Source organism: Pelobates fuscus, chromosome 7 (genome assembly GCF_036172605.1).
Source record: "Pelobates fuscus isolate aPelFus1 chromosome 7, aPelFus1.pri, whole genome shotgun sequence".
Taxonomy (NCBI): Eukaryota; Metazoa; Chordata; class Amphibia; order Anura; family Pelobatidae; genus Pelobates; species Pelobates fuscus.
The window spans coordinates 3,283,910-3,305,236 of NC_086323.1; the positions used below are offsets into that span (position 1 = coordinate 3,283,910).

The 21,327-nt window shown below is 45.9% G+C and overlaps 1 protein-coding gene across 1 annotated transcript in view; it reads right to left on the bottom strand.

Annotated features, from left to right (window-relative positions):
- MCOLN3 (mucolipin TRP cation channel 3) overlaps positions 1-21,327 on the bottom strand; it is a 132,782-nt gene that overhangs the window by 50,623 nt on the left and 60,832 nt on the right. Inside the window, exons 5-9 of the mRNA XM_063427637.1 lie at positions 14,993-15,146; positions 14,507-14,591; positions 14,319-14,415; positions 1,735-1,834; positions 883-995 (exon numbers count right to left, since the gene is read on the bottom strand). Coding sequence (XP_063283707.1) covers positions 883-995; positions 1,735-1,834; positions 14,319-14,415; positions 14,507-14,591; positions 14,993-15,146 — 549 coding nt within the window. The remainder of the gene's footprint in view (positions 1-882; positions 996-1,734; positions 1,835-14,318; positions 14,416-14,506; positions 14,592-14,992; positions 15,147-21,327) is intronic.

Sequence of the window (21,327 nt, forward strand, 5' to 3'; positions counted from 1 at the left end):
CAGCTGCAGACTGAAATAAAGGTAAGATTTTACTATATTTAGGGGGCAAGTGAGAGCCGGGGGGAGTGGGGGCTAGATGGTAGATTTAACACTATAGGGTCAAGAATACATGTTTGTGTTCCTGACCCTATAGTCTTCCTTTAATAACAATTTAGTACTGCCTGTCTTTTATGCTGAGAATTGTCGTTGAATTGATTTTGTAAATAAGATTATAGCATCAACTAAAACGAAGCCACGTGAGAGCAAGCATGTGCGGAGAGGGAAAAATCTCAACAAAGCTGAAAAGTCCTTAAAGGGATCCATTAGTGCTAGGCAAACAAACCAGCTTTCCTGGCACTATAGGCTCTTGGAGTGCCCCCCTCCCTCAGCGCTGAAGGGGTTAAAACCCCTTCAGCCACTTACCTTAAACTAGCGCCGGGCTCCCTCGGTGCTGTTGACCTCTCCTCCCCTGCCAGCGTCAGCTCCTGTGTTGAGACGAATGCGCATGCGCGGCCAAAGGCACGCGCGCATTCAAGCCCGCCCATAGGAAAGCATTACTCAATGGGAAACTGGGAATCTGATTTGACACTGGACTCCGTGAGCAGTGTTCTCTGAAACTGCTATGTTTTCAGCTGCAGGGTTAAAACTAGGGGGACCTGGCACCCAGACCACTTCATTGAGCTGCAGCTAAGCCAGGCATTGTGTGGACCGGACACAGAAGTGAAGAAAAATACATTTAAATTTAAAGTTATTTATGTCAAGGTTTGTTAATTCACATTTTTGTCTGAAAACTTAGGATGCTCCTTTACTTTTCCGGTGAGGTAGGTGGATGACGTTATTAGTGGGAAAAGATGCGCAGTGTATAATACTGGACTCTAAATTAATGCTAAATGTAAGACTCACCGCCTGGAGCTGAACCCCATTAATTACGGAACGTACACACAGCGTCACAGAAGATATACAGATAAATATAACTGTGGCGTCGAAAATCATCATATAATGCGTGTTCTTTTGGACTGTATGGAGATAAAAAGCACAAGTTAAACCAGGCACAGTATAAGAAAACATTACAGCGATAATGTCCTCTCTATATATTACGTCTCTCCCTGTACTGCGTGGACAAGCACTTATCCACGCAGCATACAGAGCACATCCGTGCAATCTGAGGGCCCACATATCCCGCAAAATTGGGGTATACCTGGTCTGCACAAGACTAGCAGGAGTTATAGGCCGAGCGGCAGCTGCTGTAATTCTACCTGTTATTTTTAGTAATCTCTGGTGTGACAAACGCTTCTCCTGGAGGAGTGTGGAAGCTGGCCTCCTGCTCACCGACTATGGGCCATATACATTGTGACAAACTCACCTTTTTCCCTTCTGTTCGCAAGACATATTCCTCCTAGTTCGTGGTATATAGTTTCCCGAACACAAATACATTTCCCCAGTTCGGCAGTTACAATCTACCGAACACAGTCCACCCCCTTGCCCGTTAACTACAAAGACTTATGAGCAAGGGGAACCGTTCGACAGTTTGTTCGTATGGAACTCCTGAAAGTGACCGACCGCTACCACTATTTCTCTGGAGCTAATTTGGGCAGACGCCACGTGTGCGGTCGGTCAAATCTTTACCCCAGTGGCGATGTTGAAATATGTGATTTGTATCATGGTAAGTGTGAGCAGAGCAAGAGTTTTTAATCATTTCACATTTGGAGAATTGCTGACAAAAGACAAAAACTCCTGAAACCAGAATAGACTCACCGGAGCCGGACATGTGCCATTCTCTGCACTCCTGTATTCCAGCATCGTTATCCAGAGTTATCTTGATCCTCCCGCTGTGGGCTCGGTTATCTAAGGTTATCTAATGGAACCAAGAAAACAGATTTAGTATCCATGGATCGGTATTCAAACATTCCCCATCATTACCGGGCAGATAACAGGAGGCCACCAAGGTGTTTAAAATCCATCTCCCTTTCCATTGATGGTCTCTGCAGTTTCTGCTTTCTGCTAGAATTACTTTATTGGTTTCCCTAAAGTCAGTAAATATATGGTTCTCTTTGTTTCTTCACTCTAAGGCTGGATTGAGACCTTTCATGATGGGAATATCTGGCTATTTGTTTAGCTGACTGGATGGTAGGTAGACATCCCACTTGCCTTGCTGCTTCTTTCTAAACCCCTGTCTTTCTAAACATCACAAATCACCCCCATATCCTCTTCCTACACCCCCATATCCTTCCCCTGCACCTCCATAGCCTTCCCCTGCACCTCCATTTCCATATCCTTCCCCTAAACCCCCATATTACAGAGATCATAATCTGTTTATATGTTGAAAAAAAAACAACAGAATAAATACAAAGATAAAATTCTCAAAAATAAACACAAGCAAAATCTAATGATCCAAAAAATGAGCTAATAAACAGCAAAAATCTGGATTTAAAACATTGCTGAGACCGGATTTAACAGCACACCTTCCAATATAGGTCTAAAGCATCGCTGAGTCTTAATTTAACAGCACATCTTTCAATCTGGATCTAATGCATCGCTGAATGCTGCCCCCCCCCAGCACCTCCATGAGTCTCATCCTCCCTCCCCATGTGTCTCATTCCCTCCTTTCCTCAGCCAACCATGTGTCTCATTCCCTCCTTTCCTCAGCCCTCCATGTGTCTCATTCTCCCCCACAAGCCCCTCCATGAGTCACATTCTCCCCCCAAGCCCCTCCATGAGTCACATTCTCCCCCCCAGCCCCTCCATGTGTCTCATTCCCCCCCCCCAGCCCCTCCATGTGACTCATTCTCCCCCCAGCCCCTCCATGTGTCTCATTCCCCCCCCCCCTTGCCCCTCCATGTGTCTCTTCCCGGTCCACTACTACACCTGCTCTGTAGCGTCCTCGCTACAAGCAGTGACTGGCAGGAGGGGAGTGCTGTGCACACCCAGCACCTACGTGCCCTGATGTTATGCCTGCCCACCGGTCGCGGGGGTCGACAGGGTCCTCTGGAACAAGGGGCCTAGTCTCAGCTGCAAGTGCTATAGTTACACCACTGTAGCTGATATTATAGCAAATCGCTGAATCTGGATATTATAGCGCATCGCTGAATCTGGATATGATAGCTGTAACGGACCGTTTCACTTACAAGAGGATAAAAACCGTTTAGGCGATAATCCCCTTTTGCATAGACCAGCAGCTACTGCAAACACCAACTTCCGAACTGCAAACTGTACGAATTCACCAACTCCCGAACTGGAAACACACGAACCCTGGAATCAGCCGAACAGGAAAAGCATACAATCCGCTTACACTCCTGGCAGTCAGCATACAATCCAATTCCCCCAAAAACGAGACGACACATCGGTTTGAGGGTCAAGCAGAATCTGAGGTGCTGGCACACCCAGCCTGGTTTTTATTGCAGTTGTTACAAATACAGGTCCGCCCACAGGGAGGTATAAAACAACCACTCACACATCAGTTACATCCCACATATTCCCTCCCCTTATCCTGAGAGGAAACTCAATTACACATACAGTTAAAACATACTTTCTACCCAACTTTCATAACTCTAAAACCATACATTACATTCACATAAAAATACATATCCACATTCAGGGGAATAACATATAAAAAAAATGGCATGAATCAGACCAGGGGTTCAAAAGTTAGTAAAGTATCTTTTAAAACCCCTGCCAGCATGGCTTTCCAGCTCAGAACCTTTTTTAATATATAGCTTGGTTGCTTCATCTAAGCGTTGCTTCTAAGTGTCTGTGGTTGGAGATATTCTGGAGAGTGTTGCTTCTAAGTGTCTGTGGTTGGAGATATTCTGGAGAGTGTTGCTTCTAAGTGTCTGTGGTTGGAGATATTCTGGAGAGTGTTGCTTCTAAGTGTCTGTGGTTGGAGATATTCTGGAGATAAACTGGAGGTAATCTGAGGTATTCAGGAGGATAAATAAAAAGTTAAGATTCGTTTGATTTAAATAATTGATCTCATTGGAATGGCAGACTTAGTTCAGTGTAATAGTTGCTATTCATTTGTTTCGCGTTCCACTTTTTGGAGGTTTAGTTGTTGTCTAATCTGTAGACAGTTCTCTATCTTGCGGCAGGAGATTGTATTTTTGAAATCTGAGATTTGTAAATTATCTGGTAAACAAACTCAGGCTGGAACTGCTGCAAAGCCACTGCCACAGAGACATACTAGGAATGGCAGATGGATTACTGTAGGATCTGGTCGACTTAGAGTTGTGGATAAAAGGCATATTGCACAGTCTGTTGTTCTACATAATTCATTTTCTGCACTTTCAGAGTGTAGTGGTGTCCTGGAGAGAGGCACTGAGGCTAGTGGTGTCTTGGAGAGAGGCACTGAGGCTAGTGGTGTTGTGCAGAGAGGCACTGAGGCTAGTGGTGTTGTGCAGAGAGGCACTGAGGCTAGTGGTGTTGTGGAGAGAGGCACTGAGGCTAGTGGTGTTGTGCAGAGAGGCTTGAAGACTATGATGAGGCCGAATAGAAAGCAGTTGTTGTTGGGGGATTCCATCATAAGAGGTGTGGAGATGGACAATGGTGGTCTTGTGAGGTGTCTTCCCGGAGCTACTGCTCACAGAGACAGGAGACGTATCTGTAATATTGTTAAGCAAGCAAAGCAGGAAGGGGAATTGGATGTACTTGTCCATTTAGGGACAAATGACTTGGCTTGCAATGAGGTTTCAGAGGTTAAGGAAGTTTTTAGTGTTTTTGCCAATGATATACGGCAGGTTGCTTCCACACTGTCATTCTCTGAAGTTCTGCCTGTGCATAACACTCAGAATGACAGGCGGATGCGTATTAGGGACTTTAACTTGTGGCTTGGTGAATGGTGTCGGGAGCAAGGATTTGGCTTTATTGCTCATGGTAGCTCTGTTTGGAACGGAAATAAACTGTACAAAAAAGATGGTTTGCATCTTTCTCAAAAGGGAACAAATGTTCTCAGTGAGCAGTTCAGAGGTTTTGCTAAGATGTATTTAAACTAGGATGGGGGGGCAAAAGGGTGATAAAACATCAATCCAATTGTCCCCCAAAACAAGGACAGAAGGTGCCTGTAGCAAGTGTGTTAAAAAATGATAAGCTTAGAGTCATGTTTACAAATGCTCGCAGTTTAGGGAATAAGATCCATGAACTTGTGGCAATAATGGCAAATGATAGTGTAGATTTAGTCGCTGTTACTGAGACATGGTATAATGAAAAAAATGACTGGGACATAGCAATACCAGGGTACTCTTTATATAGAAAAGACAGGGAAGGCAAGAAAGGGGGAGGGGTGGCCCTGTATGTGAAGGATAGCATAAAATCTAGCCTAATAAAGGTTAGTGAGACGAACATAGAGTCCATTTGGGTTACGTTAGAATTTGGTAATCACACAGTAGTTCGTGTAGGTGTGATTTATAGGCCCCCAGGACAAATTGAAGAGTTAGATAATCTACTAGTTGAAGAAATAGCTAAAATGACAATGAAGGGGGAAGTTATCACCATGGGTGACTTTAATCTTCCTGATGTGAATTGGAAAACAAAAATAGCTACTTGTGCCAGAAGCACACATATTCTAAACTCCCTACTGGGATTGTCTCTAAAACAAGTCGTTGAGGAGCCAACTCGTAAAGAGGCCATACTAGATTTAGTGTTAACAAATGGAGATTTGGTATCAGATATTACTGTAGGTGAAAGTTTAGGATCCAGTGATCATCAGTCAGTGTGGTTTAATATAAGAACAGTGACTGAGTCACACCACACAAAAACAAAAGTTTTAGACTTTAGAAAAACAGACTTTTCTAAAATTAGAATATGTGTAAAGGAGTCATTATCAGACTGGAGCAATTTAAATGGAGTCCAAAATAAATGGGATTATTTAACAGCTGCACTACTGAAGGCAACAGAAAATGGCATTAGGCTTGTCAGTAAAAGCAAAAAATTCAAGAAACCACTGTGGTACTCCGCAGATGTGGCCAAAATAGTAAAAAACAAAAAGTTAGCATTTAGTAATTATAAAAAAAAGCAGAGTGAGGAAGACAGAACGACCTATAAGATTAGGCAGAAAGAGGCTAAGCAAGTTATAAGAGCTTCCAAATCACACACAGAAGAGAAAATAGCACAGTCAGTAAAAAAGGGGGACAAAACTTTTTTTAGATACATAAATGAGAAAAGAAAAGTAAAACAAGGATTAGTTAGATTAAAAACAAAAGAAGGAAGGTATGTAGATGAGGATAAAGGTCTAGCTGACTGCCTCAATGAATATTTTTGTTCAGTATTTACAGCTGAAAATGAAGGAAAGGGACCTCTGTTAAAAAAAAGGATAAATGAGTCATTTATTACACGTGAGTTTACAGAGGAAGAGGTTCTATTTCAACTGTCAAAAGTAAAGACAAATAAGTCAATGGGACCTGATGGAATACACCCAAAGCTATTAAAAGAGCTTAGTGGTGTACTAGCAAAACCATTAACAGATTTATTTAACCAATCATTGTTAACAGGAGTAATCCCAGAAGATTGGAAGTTAGCGAATGTTGTGCCCATTCACAAGAAAGGTAATAGGGAGGAGTCGGGCAACTATAGGCCAGTAAGCCTTACTTCAGTAGTGGGGAAAGTGATGGAAACCATGTTAAAGGATAGGATTGTTGAACATCTAAAAACACATGGATTTCAAGATCAGAGACAACATGGGTTTACTTCAGGGAGATCATGCCAAACTAATCTTATTGATTTTTTTGATTGGGTAACTAAAATTATAGATCAGGGTGGTGCAGTAGACATTGCTTACCTAGATTTCAGTAAGGCTTTTGACACTGTTGCACATAGAAGGCTTATCAATAAACTGCAATCTTTGAGTTTGGATTACAATATTGTTGAATGGGTAAGGCAGTGGCTGAGTGACAGGCAACAGAGGGTTGTAGTCAATGGAGTATATTCGAAGCTTGGGCTTGTCACCAGTGGGGTACCTCAGGGATCTGTACTTGGACCCATTCTCTTTAATATTTTTATTAGTGATATTGCAGAAGGTCTTGATGGTAAGGTGTGTCTTTTTGCGGATGATACTAAGATATGTAACAGGGTTGATGTTCCAGGAGGGATAAGCCAAATGGCAAATGATTTAGGTAAACTAGAAAAATGGTCAGAGTTGTGGCAACTGACATTTAATGTGGATAAGTGCAAGATAATGCATCTTGGACGTAAAAACCCAAGGGCAGAGTACAGAATATTTGATAGAGTCCTAACCTCAACATCTGAGGAAAGGGATTTAGGGGTGATTATTTCTGAGGACTTAAAGGTAGGCAGACAATGTAATAGAGCAGCAGGAAATGCTAGCAGAATGCTTGGTTGTATAGGGAGAGGTATTAGCAGTAGAAAGAGGGAAGTGCTCATGCCATTGTACAGAACACTGGTGAGACCTCACTTGGAGTACTGTACACAGTACTGGAGACCATATCTTCAGAAGGATATTGATACCTTAGAGAGAGTTCAAAGAAGGGCTACTAAACTGGTTCATGGATTGCAGGATAAAACTTACCAGGAAAGGTTAAAGGATCTTAACATGTATAGCTTGGTGGAAAGACGAGACAGGGGGGATATGATAGAAACATTTAAATACATAAAGGGAATCAACACAGTAAAGGAGGAGACTATATTTAAAAGAAGAAAAACTACCACAACCAGAGGACATAGTCTAAAATTAGAAGGACAAAAGTTTAAAAATAATATCAGGAAGTATTACTTTACTGAGAGGGTAGTGGATGCATGGAATAGCCTTCCAGCTGAAGTGGTAGAGGTTAACACAGTAAAGGAGTTTAAGCATGCGTGGGATAGGCATAAGGCTATCCTAACTATAAGATAATGCCAGGGACTAATGAAAGTATTTAGAAAACTGGGCAGACAAGATGGGCCGAATGGTTCTTATCTGCCGTCACATTCTATGTTTCTATGTTTCTATGTTAAAGAGCCCTCTCTCCTGGAGACAATGGAGAAGTAATCCAATTACCTCCCAGGACAGAGACAGACTCCATTGAGCACATGGGGACACAAAGACAGTAAAACACTTTAAAATACATAAAGTCACCTTTTACACATAACACACAGACATTTCAGATAGCTGGGATCTGAGCGCACAAAACTACCGAATAGCGCGCAGATCCTATTCACACAGTTCAATTGCCATGGAGCTGAAGTCTTTAACTACACGAATGGGTTCCATGGCATAGCTATCTGGGTTAACACATTCACATAAAGTCGGGTCCATAGTCAAAAGGCAAGAGGCGGGCAAGCAGCCCCCTCCAAGGACACATGGCGAGGTCGGTTTCGCCACACTTCTCCCCTTTACCCCCCAGACTAACAGGGTATCTGACCTCCTGCCGGTCAGTGCCCTGGTTAGTCCAGCAACCCACCCACGAAGCACAAACAGCAGTACCTCCCACCCACAATAAATGTTTACTCCACCTGGATAAAGTAGCAGCTTGTCCAGGTCCAGGTTCCTCACCACGGCTGTGCGGGGAGCTGGTAGACTGCCTTGGTGGGTTGCTGAGTGGGCAGAGACCAGCGGTACTCTGCCCTGGTGCCAGCGCTACCACTGAAGTAGCCTGATTGGAGCCTGGTTGTGGGAGGGGGAGACCGACCATCTCCCCTCTGGGTAGACAGCTCTGGGGCTGGGGGACAGGACCGACCGTCCCTACCCCTTGTGCTGCAAGTGCAGAGACTACGGTCCCATCTGCACTGTTGGGGGCAGTGGCGTACATACCAGGGTCGCAGGGGTCGCGGCTGCGACCGGGCCCGGCCCACCAGGGGGCCCGGCCGCCCTGCGACCCAGGTATGTACCCACAGGGCCAGCCTCTTCTGCTGGGGGGCCCAGGAGCCGGCCACCTCCGGGCCCCCCGAGGCTGGCCCTGCTGTCACCCGGCTGGCTGGCTGGCAGGCGCGCGAGGGAGAACTGTCCCCTGGGTGCTCCCTCTTCAGCTCCCTCGCGCACCGCACTGAAACCGGAGCCGGAAGATGACGTCATCTTCCGGCTCCGGCATAAGTACGTGGCGCGCGATGGAGCTGAAGAGGGAGCACCCAGGGGACAGTGCTCCCTCGCGCGCCCGCCAGCCAGCCGGGTGACAGCAGGGCCAGCAACACCACTGGACCCCAGGGAATCCCCCCAGCTCTCCCACAGGTAAGGAGGCTGGGGGGATTAAAAAAAACAAACGTTTGAGTGTGTTAGTGCTAGTGAGTGTGTTAGTGCTAGTGAGTGTGTTAGTGCTAGTGAGTGTGTGTGTTAGTGAGTGTGTTATTGAGTGAGTGTGTTATTGAGTGTGTGTGTTAGTGAGTGTGTGTGTTAGTGAGTGTGTTAGTGAGTGTGTGTGTTAGTGAGTGTGTTAGTGTTAGTGTGTGTGTGTTAGTGAGTGTGTTAGTGAGTGTGTGTGTGTTAGTGTTAGTGAGTGTGTGTGTTAGTGAGTGTGTGTTAGTGAGTGTGTGTGTGTTAGTGAGTGTGTTAGTGAGTGTTTTAGTGTTAGTGAGTGTGTTAGTGTTAGTGTGTGTTAGTGTTAGTGAGTGTGTTAGTGAGTGTGTGTGTTAGTGAGTGTGTGTGTTAGTGAGTGTGTGTGTTAGTGAGTGTGTGTGTTAGTGTTAATGACTGTGTTAGTGTTAGTGAGTGTGTGTGTGTTAGTGAGTGTGTTAGTGTTAGTGAGTGTGTGTGTTAGTGAGTGTGTGTGTTAGTGAGTGTGTGTTAGTGAGTGTGTGTGTTAGTGAGTGTGTGTGTTAGTGAGTGTGTGTGTTAGTGAGTGTGTTAGTGAGTGTGTTAGTGTTAGTGAGTGTGTTAGTGTTAGTGAGTGAGTGTGTGTGTGTGTTAGTGAGTGTGTGTTAGTGAGTGTGTGTTAGTGAGTGTGTGTGTTAGTGTTAGTGAGAGTGTGTGTTAGTGTTAGTGAGAGTGTTAGTGAGTGTGTGTGTTAGTGAGTGTGTGTGTTAGTGAGTGTGTGTGTTAGTGTTAGTGAGTGTGTGTGTTAGTGTTAGTGAGTGTGTTAGTGTTAGTGAGTGTGTGTGTTAGAGTGTGTGTGTGTGTTAGTGTTAGAGTGTGTGTGTCTGTTACTGAGTATGTTTGTGTGCGTCTGTCACGGAGTGTGTGTCTGTCAGTAAATGTGCGCGTCTGTTCATGAGAGTGTGTGTGTGTGTGTGTGTCTTAAGCACTTGCCTTTCTCCAGCGCCGGACTCCCTTAACGCTGGGGATCTCTCCGTCCCCATCCGCCTCTCAGCTCCGAATGCACATGTGTGGCAAGAGCCACGCGCGCATTCAAACCGCCCATAGGAAAGCATTACTCAATGCTTTCCTATGGACGTTCAGCGTCTTCTCACTGTGATTTTCACAGTGAGAATCGCAGAAAATCCTCTAGCGGCTGTCAATGAGACAGCCACTAGAGGCTGGATTAACCCTCAGTGAAACATAGCAGTTTCTCTGAAACTGCTATGTTTTCAGCTGCAGGGTTAAAACTAGAGAGACCTGGCACCCAGACCACTTCATTGAGCTGATGTGATCTGGGTGTCTGTAGTGGTCCTTTAAGTGTATGTGTTTATGCATGCACTGGCATACATACCGCGGTCGCACGGGTCGCAGCCCTGCGACCAGGTGCCCGCCGCCTTGTGTTGCGGCCCCAGCCTGCGCAGAGTAAGCGCTCGCGAGGGGGGGGCCCGGATCAGTTTTCGCACCGGGGCCCCATGGGTTGTGTGTACGCCACTGGTTGGGGGGTGTAACATCTCCCCTTGGTGGGTTAGGCTGCCGCTGGAGAGAGGATGTAACAAGCTCCTCTCTCTGAACTGTAACCTGCCGCTGGGGAGAGGGGGTAGCAGGCTCATCTCCCTGACACTCTCTCTGCTGGTGGAGAGGGGGACCAGCTGTCTCCCCTTTCAATATTTTGTCCTGCTGCTGGGGTGCGAGACTGACGGTCTCTGCTCCCTGCAGGACACTCTGCCGCTGGGGAGGAAGGATGGCACCTTCTGCTCCCTGGGGTACACACTGCCGCTGGGGAGGAAGGACGGCACCTTCTACTCCCTGGGGTACACACTGCCGCTGGGGAGGAAGGACGACACCTTCAGCTCCCTGGGATACACACTGCCGCTGGGGAGGAAGGACGGCACCTTCTGCTCCCTGGGGTACACACTGCCACTGGGGATGAAGGACGGCACCTTCTGCTCCCTGGGGTACAAACTGCCGCTGAAGAGGAAGGACGACACCTTCAGCTCCCTGGGGTACAAACTGCCGCTGAAGAGGAAGGACGACACCTTCAGCTCCCTGGGGTACACACTGCCGCTGGGGATGAAGGACGGCACCTTCTGCTCCCTGGGGTACAAACTGCCGCTGAAGAGGAAGGACGACACCTTCAGCTCCCTGGGACTCACACTGCCGCTGGGGAGGAAGGACGGCACCTTCTGCTCCCTGGGGTACACACTGCCGCTGGGGAGGAAGGACGGCACCTTCTACTCCCTGGGGTACACACTGCCGCTGGGGAGGAAGGACGACACCTTCAGCTCCCTGGGATACACACTGCCGCTGGGGAGGAAGGACGGCACCTTCTGCTCCCTGGGGTACACACTGCCACTGGGGATGAAGGACGGCACCTTCTGCTCCCTGGGGTACAAACTGCCGCTGAAGAGGAAGGACGACACCTTCAGCTCCCTGGGGTACAAACTGCCGCTGAAGAGGAAGGACGACACCTTCAGCTCCCTGGGGTACACACTGCCGCTGGGGATGAAGGACGGCACCTTCTGCTCCCTGGGGTACAAACTGCCGCTGAAGAGGAAGGACGACACCTTCAGCTCCCTGGGACTCACACTGCCGCTGGGGAGGAAGGACGGCACCTTCTGCTCCCTGGGGTACACACTGCCGCTGGGGAGGAAGGATGGCACCTTCTGCTCCCTGGGACACACACTTCTGCTGGGGAGGAAGGACGGCACCTTCCGCTCCCTGGGATACACACTGCCGCTGGGGAGGAAGGACGGTACCTTTGGCTCCCTGGGACTCACACTGCCGCTGGGGAGGAAGGCCGGCACCTTCAGCTCCCTGGGATAAAATCTGCCGCTGGGGAGGAAGGACGGTACCTTCAGCTCCCTGGGATACACACTGCCGCTGGGGAGGAAGGACGGTACCTTTGGCTCCCTGTAACTCACTCTGCTGCTGGGGATCTGGGCCTGCTGCCCACCATCCCTTTGGGCCCGGTGAAGAGACCTCGGTCCCATCTCCACCTGCCTGTTGTGGTTCCTCACAGGACCAATCTATGAGGACCCCTACTTCGGGTTCTTCCTGCTTCCTCAGGGATGCAGCTAACCTCCTCGGATGCAGCCTCTACTCTGCTGCTGTAACACTCTTTCCGCTGAGCATACTCTCCGTCCATCCTTGAGTTTCGCTCAGCCATGACCTGGTTCCAGATCACCTGGAATATCTCCATGGATACATCACCCCCGTACTGGGCCACTCACTGCCTCACCTCGGCCAGCCAATCATCTTCAGCGTCAGAGCCTTCCATACTTGTCTGCTCCAAGTCGCTGGATACCTCTGCTGCCAGGGGCACTGCACGAGTGCTAGCGTTGCCCTCAATTTGTAACTCCAAGGAATGGTGTTGCCCTGTAGCTGCCCTCCTGGGCTGTGGGAATGATCCCGCCGCTTGCCACCAATTGTAACGGACCGTTTCACTTACAAGAGGATAAAAACCGTTTAGGCGATAATCCCCTTTTCCATAGACCAGCAGCTACTGCAAGCACCAATCTCCCGAACTGCAAACTGTACGAATTCACCTACTCCCGAACTGGAAACACACGAACTCTGGAATCAGCCGAACAGGAAAAGCATACAATCCGCTTACACTCCTGGCAGTCAGCATACAATCCAATTCCCCCAAAAACGAGATGACACATCGGTTTGAGGGTCAAGCTGAATCTGAGGTGCTGGCACACCCAGCCTGGTTTTTATTGCAGTTGTTACAAATACAGGTCTGCCCACAGGGAGGTATAAATCAACCACTCACACATCAGTTACATCCCACATATTCCCTCCCCTTATCCTGAGAGGAAACTCAATTACACATACAGTTAAAACATACTTTCTACCCAACTTTCATAACTCTAAAACCATACATCACATTCACATAAAAATACATATCCACAATCAATCCATTCAGGGGAACAACATATTAAAAAATCGCATGAATCAGACCAGGGGTTCAAAAGTTAGTAAAGTATCTTTTAAAACCCCTGCCAGCATTGCTTTCCGTCTCAGACCGGTTTTACAGAGCCCTCTCTCCTGGAGACAATGGAGAAGTAATCCAATTACCTCCCAGTACAGAGACAGCCTCCATTGAGCACATGGGGACACAAAGACAGTAAAACACTTTAAAATACATAAAGTCACCTGTGACATAACACACAGACATTTCAGATAGCTGGGAACTGAGCGCACAAAACTACCGAATAGCGCGCAGATCCTATTCACACAGTTCAATTGCCATGGAGCCGAAGTCTTTAACTACACGAATGGGCTCCATGGCATAGCTATCTGGGTTAACACATTCACATAAAGTCGGGTCCATAGTCCAAAGGCAAGAGGCGGGCAAGCAGCCCCCTCCAAGGACACGTGGCGAGGTCGGTTTCGCCACAATAGCGTATCGCTGAATCTGGATATTATAGCGTATCGCTGAATCTGGATATTAAGGCACATTGCTGAGTCTAGTTAAAGCACATTGCTGAATTTGGATGGAGCTTGACAAATATTAACTGGAGCATATAATTATATCATTACACGCAGATTGCTCTCTAGAGATGTGTATGGGCAAAAAATTTGGTTTGGCACTTCCGAAATTCGGGACTTCAGCAATTTGGTTCAGTTCAGCACTTCTGAAATTCGGGACTTTGGCAATTCCCTAACCCTTAACTCTACCACTACCCCATACCGTTACCCTACCCCTAGCCTAACCACCACAACCACTTACACATTTAGGGTCATCATTCTTGTAATTTTCCCTCACATTTAGGGCCACTTACACATTCTTGTCATCATTCTTGTAATTTTCCCTCCCTCTCGTTTTGCCACTTTTCAGAAACTTCCAAAATTCGGCACTTTGGCAATTTGGTTCGATTCGGCACTTCGGTTCTGTTCGGAAATTCAGATATTTGGATGTATCCGAATGTCCGAATTGCCAAAATTCTTCAGAATTTACATTCAGAACAAAACAAATTGCACATGTCTATGGCTCTCCCAATATGAACAAGACGTGGAAAAGACGTGTCCACATCCAACTGAGACCAAGGACTCATTAAACCTAATTTCATTTGTTTCCCATCCCCCCGTTCAGGAATTAACTTATTCCCAAAAGCAGACTTACTGTTACTGTGAAATCATAGCAGTCTGGAAGCTCATGGTGACGAATGGTCTGAAGATTAATGGCTTTCAATTTGAACATAATGTCTACCATAACGAGCCTATAAAGAGAAATAATCACTTGATATAATCCATCTGTTCACAGATGTTACAATAACAAGGAAGTATGTACAACCTGGAGACTCCGCTGACCTGTAAAAGTGCAGAGTCATATTATACCAGCCGTTGTCCTCAGATAGATAGCCAACCGGGCTCGCTGGTTTAATATAGCAGCATTCTAGGACACAAATATATTAGCAAATAATTAATGCAATTATTCAAAACACTTCAAATCAACGTTATCATTAGTTATTGAAACTAGATACAAAATCAAGAGGGGGCAGAGTGAGACCTGAGTCCCTGAAATATTAATATTATAGATATAAAAAAAAACAGGATATACATTATTAAAATATAGCTAGAACTGGTTCATACCAAGATATACATTATTACAATATAGCTAGAATTGGTTCACCCCAAGATATATATTATTGAAATGTAGCTAGAACTGGTTCACACCAAGAAAGCCCTTTTTTACTGACTGAAATGAAGACTATGTATACGTTTTATAACTGTAGTAAAATTAAAAACACTGTGCACTAAAATAAATGTCTGTGGTTTATTGAATTAGCATGTTACCTGTCTCAATCTCTGGGTCAATATCAAAAGTTTCATTTCCAGGAAAAATTATGCCTTGTTTGTAGAAATGCTGGCAGATTGTCAGACCCGATTGTTCTCCTCCATCTGTATCATAATCATGGTTCCCAACGGAGACATTCTTTAAATCCAAGTACTGAAGGAAGCAAAAAAACAATCATTAACACCAGTTACAGTATCAAAGGGGGAGAGGAAGATAAATACTACATTAATACTAAATTACCAAGATAATTAATAATACCAGTTACAGTATCAACAGGGGAGAGCAAGGCCAGATTAATACTACAGTACCAAGAGACACGGAATTATTAATACCAGTTACAGTATCAACAGGGGAGAGCAAGGCCAGATTAATACTACAGTACCAAGAGACCCGGAATTATTAATACCAGTTACAGTATCAACAGGGGAGAGCAAGGCCAGATTAATACTACAGTACCAAGAGACCCGGAATTATTAATACCAGTTACAGTATCAACAGGGGAGAGCAAGGCCAGATTAATACTACAATACCAAGAGACCCGGAATTATTAATACCAGTTACAGTATCAACAGGGGATAGTGTGACAGACCCATCCATATGGACTAAAAATACTGTGTTCGTCTGTTTTGCCGTTTGCATGAATTTCCCCATTCGTATGCCTGGATTAAGGGAATGCATTTGTTTGCCGATCGCAACTACCGAACGGACGGCCACCCAGGAGAGAAGTGTGCTGCTCGTTAACCTATTGATCCCAATTAGAACGTTGAGGTTAACCGCAGCCACTTCTCAGTTAAGACCGAAGACAGGGTGGTCGTCATTCGTATGTCGACCACGAGGCGGCGGCCATTTTAACTATGCGAAAGCCCAGCGGTGTTCGATGATTATTTCATGGAACTCAAAACGGACACTTTTGCAACCGAACACCGCTGAAGCCATCGACCTCCCCTTCTCAATCGACAGGGGTATACGAACACCGGCCGTTCGGGAGATTTAACAACACGAATGGACTTAACCCAGACAGCCGTCCCATGGAGTCGATCGCATACCGAAGGACTATAACCAACTTTGACTCCATGGCGATTGAACTATGCGTATGGGATCTGAGCGCTATTCGCCAATAATATGCACTCAGATCCAGGCTATCTGGGGATATGTTATACGAATGCAATATGTTCGGCAGTTAGAAAGTTATGTATTTTAATGCAACAATAAATAGGAAGGTTCCACTTGGAAGGTTCCACTTATTGGTTGATCTACAGTGGTGAAGCTGCTTGCCACCCCTGACGCCGACATAGGCATCTGATTTAACCAGTTATTTACCACCATACTACAATAGGTGTGATATATAGTAGAGTTATTCAGTTACCACTCGGCACCAACTATTTCCCAGACTTTTTCAGTGACCTTTTCCAGATACCTATGTCAGCTGCCTGACAGACACCTACTCCACACGCTCTAGCCACTGGACTTGACCGTACCGAATTGTCTAATAAAGTCAGTACCCAGTGGGAATATCTGGAGCGAGTAGGTACAAAGGTATCACTGGATCTATTTGGAGGTGAGCCATTAAGGCAGGATTACACTAGGTTTATGTAATATCTATTTATTTACCTAATTTGGATTACTCAGTACCCATATTGTATGGTTATATATCTATCTATCTACTCAGTTATTATCTTCTCCAGTACCATACTCAGCCAGTCTGGATCACTCCAGCTTTTTGAGTATTTTTTTCTATTTTGTACTATTAGGGGTTAAGCCCCAGGACACCCCTGGAGTGTCCACTAAGGTGTTGTCCCACCAGTGTAGTGGTTCCAATTTTTTGGACCCATCCTCACAAGTGGAACCTTCCTATTTATTGTTGTTTAAAATAACGGTTTCAATACCTATCACCTCAAAGGCGTTGCTCTAATATGGCTGGATTTTTATCGGATAAAGCTACTAGAGAAGCATGGTACACAGACATTGATTCAGTATTCTCAGAAGGACACCTCAACGAGAGTGTCACACATACTAATATTAACTCTGCATGCAACCACCTGACATATCTTTTCAAACAACAAATCAAAGCAGGGTGGGAAGTTGCCTCACTAGAAAAGTATATAAGTAAAGAGTTAATACCTAGGGGCCTCAGGGTTCAGAACATCCCAGGGCCACATATTGAAGGGACCGAATTCTTGAAAGAGTGGGAGGAGGCAGCTAGTACATGTTCCCGTAAGTTTATGGATATCCTGTGCAGATCCGAAAAACAAAGACTTGATAAAATTAACAAAGAAGTAGATGAAGAGGTAGGGAAAATTGAAACCTTTAAAACAGAAAACAGCTTTGAACAGTTGGAAATTAAACTTAAAAGCCAATTGGATAGGTTTCAGTCCTCAATTAAAACCCGAAAACATTCTAAATTTATACGGGACACAAAAGATTTCCAAACAGGGAATATCTATTTGAGATCTAAACAGAACAGGAGAGTTGAATTTGATCAATTTTCCACCTCTGAGTACGATACTAGTGGCTCTGAACCTGAACTCAGCTCTGACAGTTCCCTCACTCAATCAGAAACTAACCCCAAGAGTATTCTAAAGAAGGGAATTAATTTTTTAGCCAGAGCAAATCCAGATACAAGACAGCAGAGAAACACAAGGAGCAAATCAACACGAGGGTTCCAACGGAGGAAAGCATATTGACAAGAGAGTCAAATTATTCATCTTTCCTCATATCAGCTTACCACCACAGAAACTCAGCTCCTGAAAAAGGGTCTATCATTTGTCCCCACACCTAAGTTTGATAAATTTACCTGGACTAAGGACATCCACTTGTTTGCTAGAAAGCTAGCTTTACATAAGTATCACTGTGTACAAAAAACCAAACAAGCAATACGACTAGGCCTAGAAGAAAGAGATATGAATTTGCTAGACAATCTGGTGGAACTACTTAACAGCAATGATCCATCCAGTGCGCAGGTAGCCCCATTCACCAACCTGAAACCAAAAAGTAAATTCACCCCACATATACCGGAATATAAGTGTCACGGTAATATACCCCAACACGCAGGAATAGTTCAACAGTCAAGAGACAAGAAACAGAGTTCGTCTTACCGGACCTTAGAATGGCCGGACTAGGACGAGAGAAAGACAGAGTCAGAACAAGCCGAGGTCAAGGGAACTGAGAGACAGCGTAACGTAGAACAAGCCGAGGACTGGTACACAGAGGACAAAACAGCGGATAAGCAAGCAAGGATAAGGAGAGAGCGGAGTCAGAAACAAAGCCAAGGTCAAGCACCAAAAAAACAACTGAACGATACAAGCACTAAAGGGAACTGGACAGAAACCACGATAGGGCAAGGAGCAAGGGAAACAGGTGAGTATAAATACCCTAAGATTCACTTTGATTGGCTCCTGTCATATCCACGCCCCCAAAACGTGAGTGTATGGGGAATGTGGCCTGACAGGGGCCAATGGGAGACTGATTCTAATTTAGTCTCCCACTGTCCCTTTAAGAGCGCGCCCGAGACGCGCGGCGCGCTCTTAGTGTCGGGCGGGACACGTGACCGCTTCTCGCGGTCACTGCCCGCCTGACTGATCTTATCGTTGGCTGAGCCGCGCGCGGCTCGTGCAGGAGCAGGACCGCGCGCGGCGAGAAGAGAGGACCCCGGCCGGCCCCTGGAGAGGGTAAGTACCGCTACAGTACCCCCCCCTGAAGACACGCCCACCGGGCGGGGAGGAGCAGGCCTGGCAGGAAAACGAGCGTGGAAAGAACGCACAAGGCGAGGAGCGTTAACAGCGTCAGCGGAAATCCAACTGCGTTCCTCAGACCCATAGCCCTTCCAATGTACCAGATATTGGAGGCGACCCCGAAGCAAACGAGAGTCAATTACAGCCGCCACTTCAAACTCCTCATGGCCCTCCACAGAAACCGGAGGAGGAGGAGGGACATGCCGAGTATAACGGTTGCACAGGAGGGGTTTTAACAAGGAGGTGTGAAACACGTTAGGAATGCGTAAATTTTTTGGAAGATCCAAAGCATACGAGACAGGATTAACCACATGCAAGATACGAAAAGGACCAATAAAACGAGGGGCCAACTTCATAGAAGGCACACGAAGACGAATATTGCGAGTAGAAAGCCAAACCCGGTCTCCCACAGCATAGGATGGAGCCGCCCTGCGATGCTTGTCTGCCTGAACCTTCTGGCGAGCAGCTGAGGCCACCAAAGAACACTGAACCTGCTCCCAAGTATTACGTAGACTAGCCAAATGTTCGTCCAGAGCTGGCATGCCCTGTAAGGAGAATGCAGCTGGAAGAACCACGGGATGCCGGCCATAAACAACGTAAAAAGGGCTGTTAGCGGAGGATTCATGAGCAGCATTATTACGAGCAAACTCAGCCCAAGGAAGAAGGTCAGCCCAATTGTTCTGATGGTGGGACACGAAACAACGAAGATACTGCTCTAGAGATTGGTTGGCACGTTCAGCAGCTCCATTAGACTGGGGGTGGTAGGCTGAAGAAAACGAGAGGGAGATACCCATCTCTGTACAAAACGTTCTCCAGAATCTGGAGATAAACTGGCTACCCCTATCGGACACGATCGAAGTGGGAATACCATGCAACCGAAACACCTCCCTGGCAAAGATAGAGGCAAGTTCCCTGGATGATGGCAATTTGACAAGAGACACAAAATGAGCCATCTTAGAAAAACGATCCACAATCATCAGGATGACAGTTTTACCATTAGAGGGAGGTAATTCAACAATGAAATCCATGGATATATTGGACCACGGTCTCTCGGGTATGGGCAACGGATGTAACAACCCACAAGGAACTCTGTGGGAGGACTTCATACTGGCACAAGTGCTACAGGCATTAACGTAATCGGTGACGTCCTTGCGCAAGGAAGCCCACCAGAAATATCTAGAAACTGCTGAGAATGTCTTAGAAATACCAGGGTGTCCAGCAGTTCTAGTGTCATGATATAATGACAAGATGTCTCGTCTCTCCGGTATATCAACGAATAGCTTATCAGCAGCGCTCTCCCCAGGAGCCAAGTATTGTTTAGCCTGAATAGCTTGTAAGAGAGAAGACGAAATGGAAAGAACAGTAGTCGCTATTATTCTGTCAGGCGGAATGACAGGGGTAACATCGACCTCGAGTTTGTCAGTAGTCTCGAATTGTCTGGAAAGAGCGTCAGCTTTAGTATTACGATCACCCGGTCTGTATGTGATTATGTAATTAAAACGAGATAAAAACAGAGACCACCTGGCCTGCCTAGAAGACAATCTTTTTGCTTCACTAAGGTAAGAGAGGTTTTTGTGATCCGTTAAAATGAGGATGGGATCCCTAGTACCCTCTAGCAGATGTCTCCATTCCTTGAGCGCCAAAATGATAGCAAGGAGTTCACGATTGCCTACATCATAATTCCTCTCTGCTTTGGACATCTGTCTGGAAAAGAAGCCACAAGGGTGTAACGGCTTTTCAGGTGAATCTCTTTGAGACAAGATAGCACCTACCCCTATCTCAGAAGCATCAACTTCAAGAATAAAGGGCAGTGAAGGGACAGGATGCTGTAAAACAGGAGCAGAGGCAAATGTAGCCTTCAAGAATTCAAAGGCCTCGAGTGCTTCTGGTTTCCAGACATGAGTATTACCATCCTTCTTGGTCATTCTGGTTATAGGCGCAACAATGGCAGAAAACCCTTTAATAAAACGCCTATAATAATTAGAGAACCCCAGAAAACGCTGAATGGCTTTCAAACCCTGGGGTAGAGGCCATTCCATAATGGCAGACAGTTTCTTGGGATCCATACGAAAACCCTTGGCCGAGATTATATAACCCAAGAATTGGACTTCAGATTGATCAAATGAACATTTTTCGAGTTTGCAATAGAGACCGTTAACCAGAAGAGTTCTCAACACTAATTTAACATGCATGTGATGAGTCTGTAAATCAGTAGAATAAATTAATATGTCGTCCAAGTATACTATAACGAATGTATGTATAAATTGACGTAGGACATCATTAATAAATTCCTGAAAAACTGCTGGGGCGTTACAAAGACCAAAGGGCATCACAGTGTACTCGTAGTGGCCACTCCTGGTATTGAAAGCGGTCTTCCACTCGTGATCCTTTTTGATACGTATGAGATTGTAAGCACCCCTAAGGTCCAATTTAGTAAAAACTGTGGCCTGTTTAAGCCTATCAAATAGTTCTGTGATCAAAGGTATGGGGTACGCATTTTTGACGGTGATTTTATTTAGGCCCCTATAGTCAATACAAGGCCTTAATTCGCCATCTTTCTTAGATACAAAGAAGAAACCCGCCCCTGCCGGGGAAGAGGATCT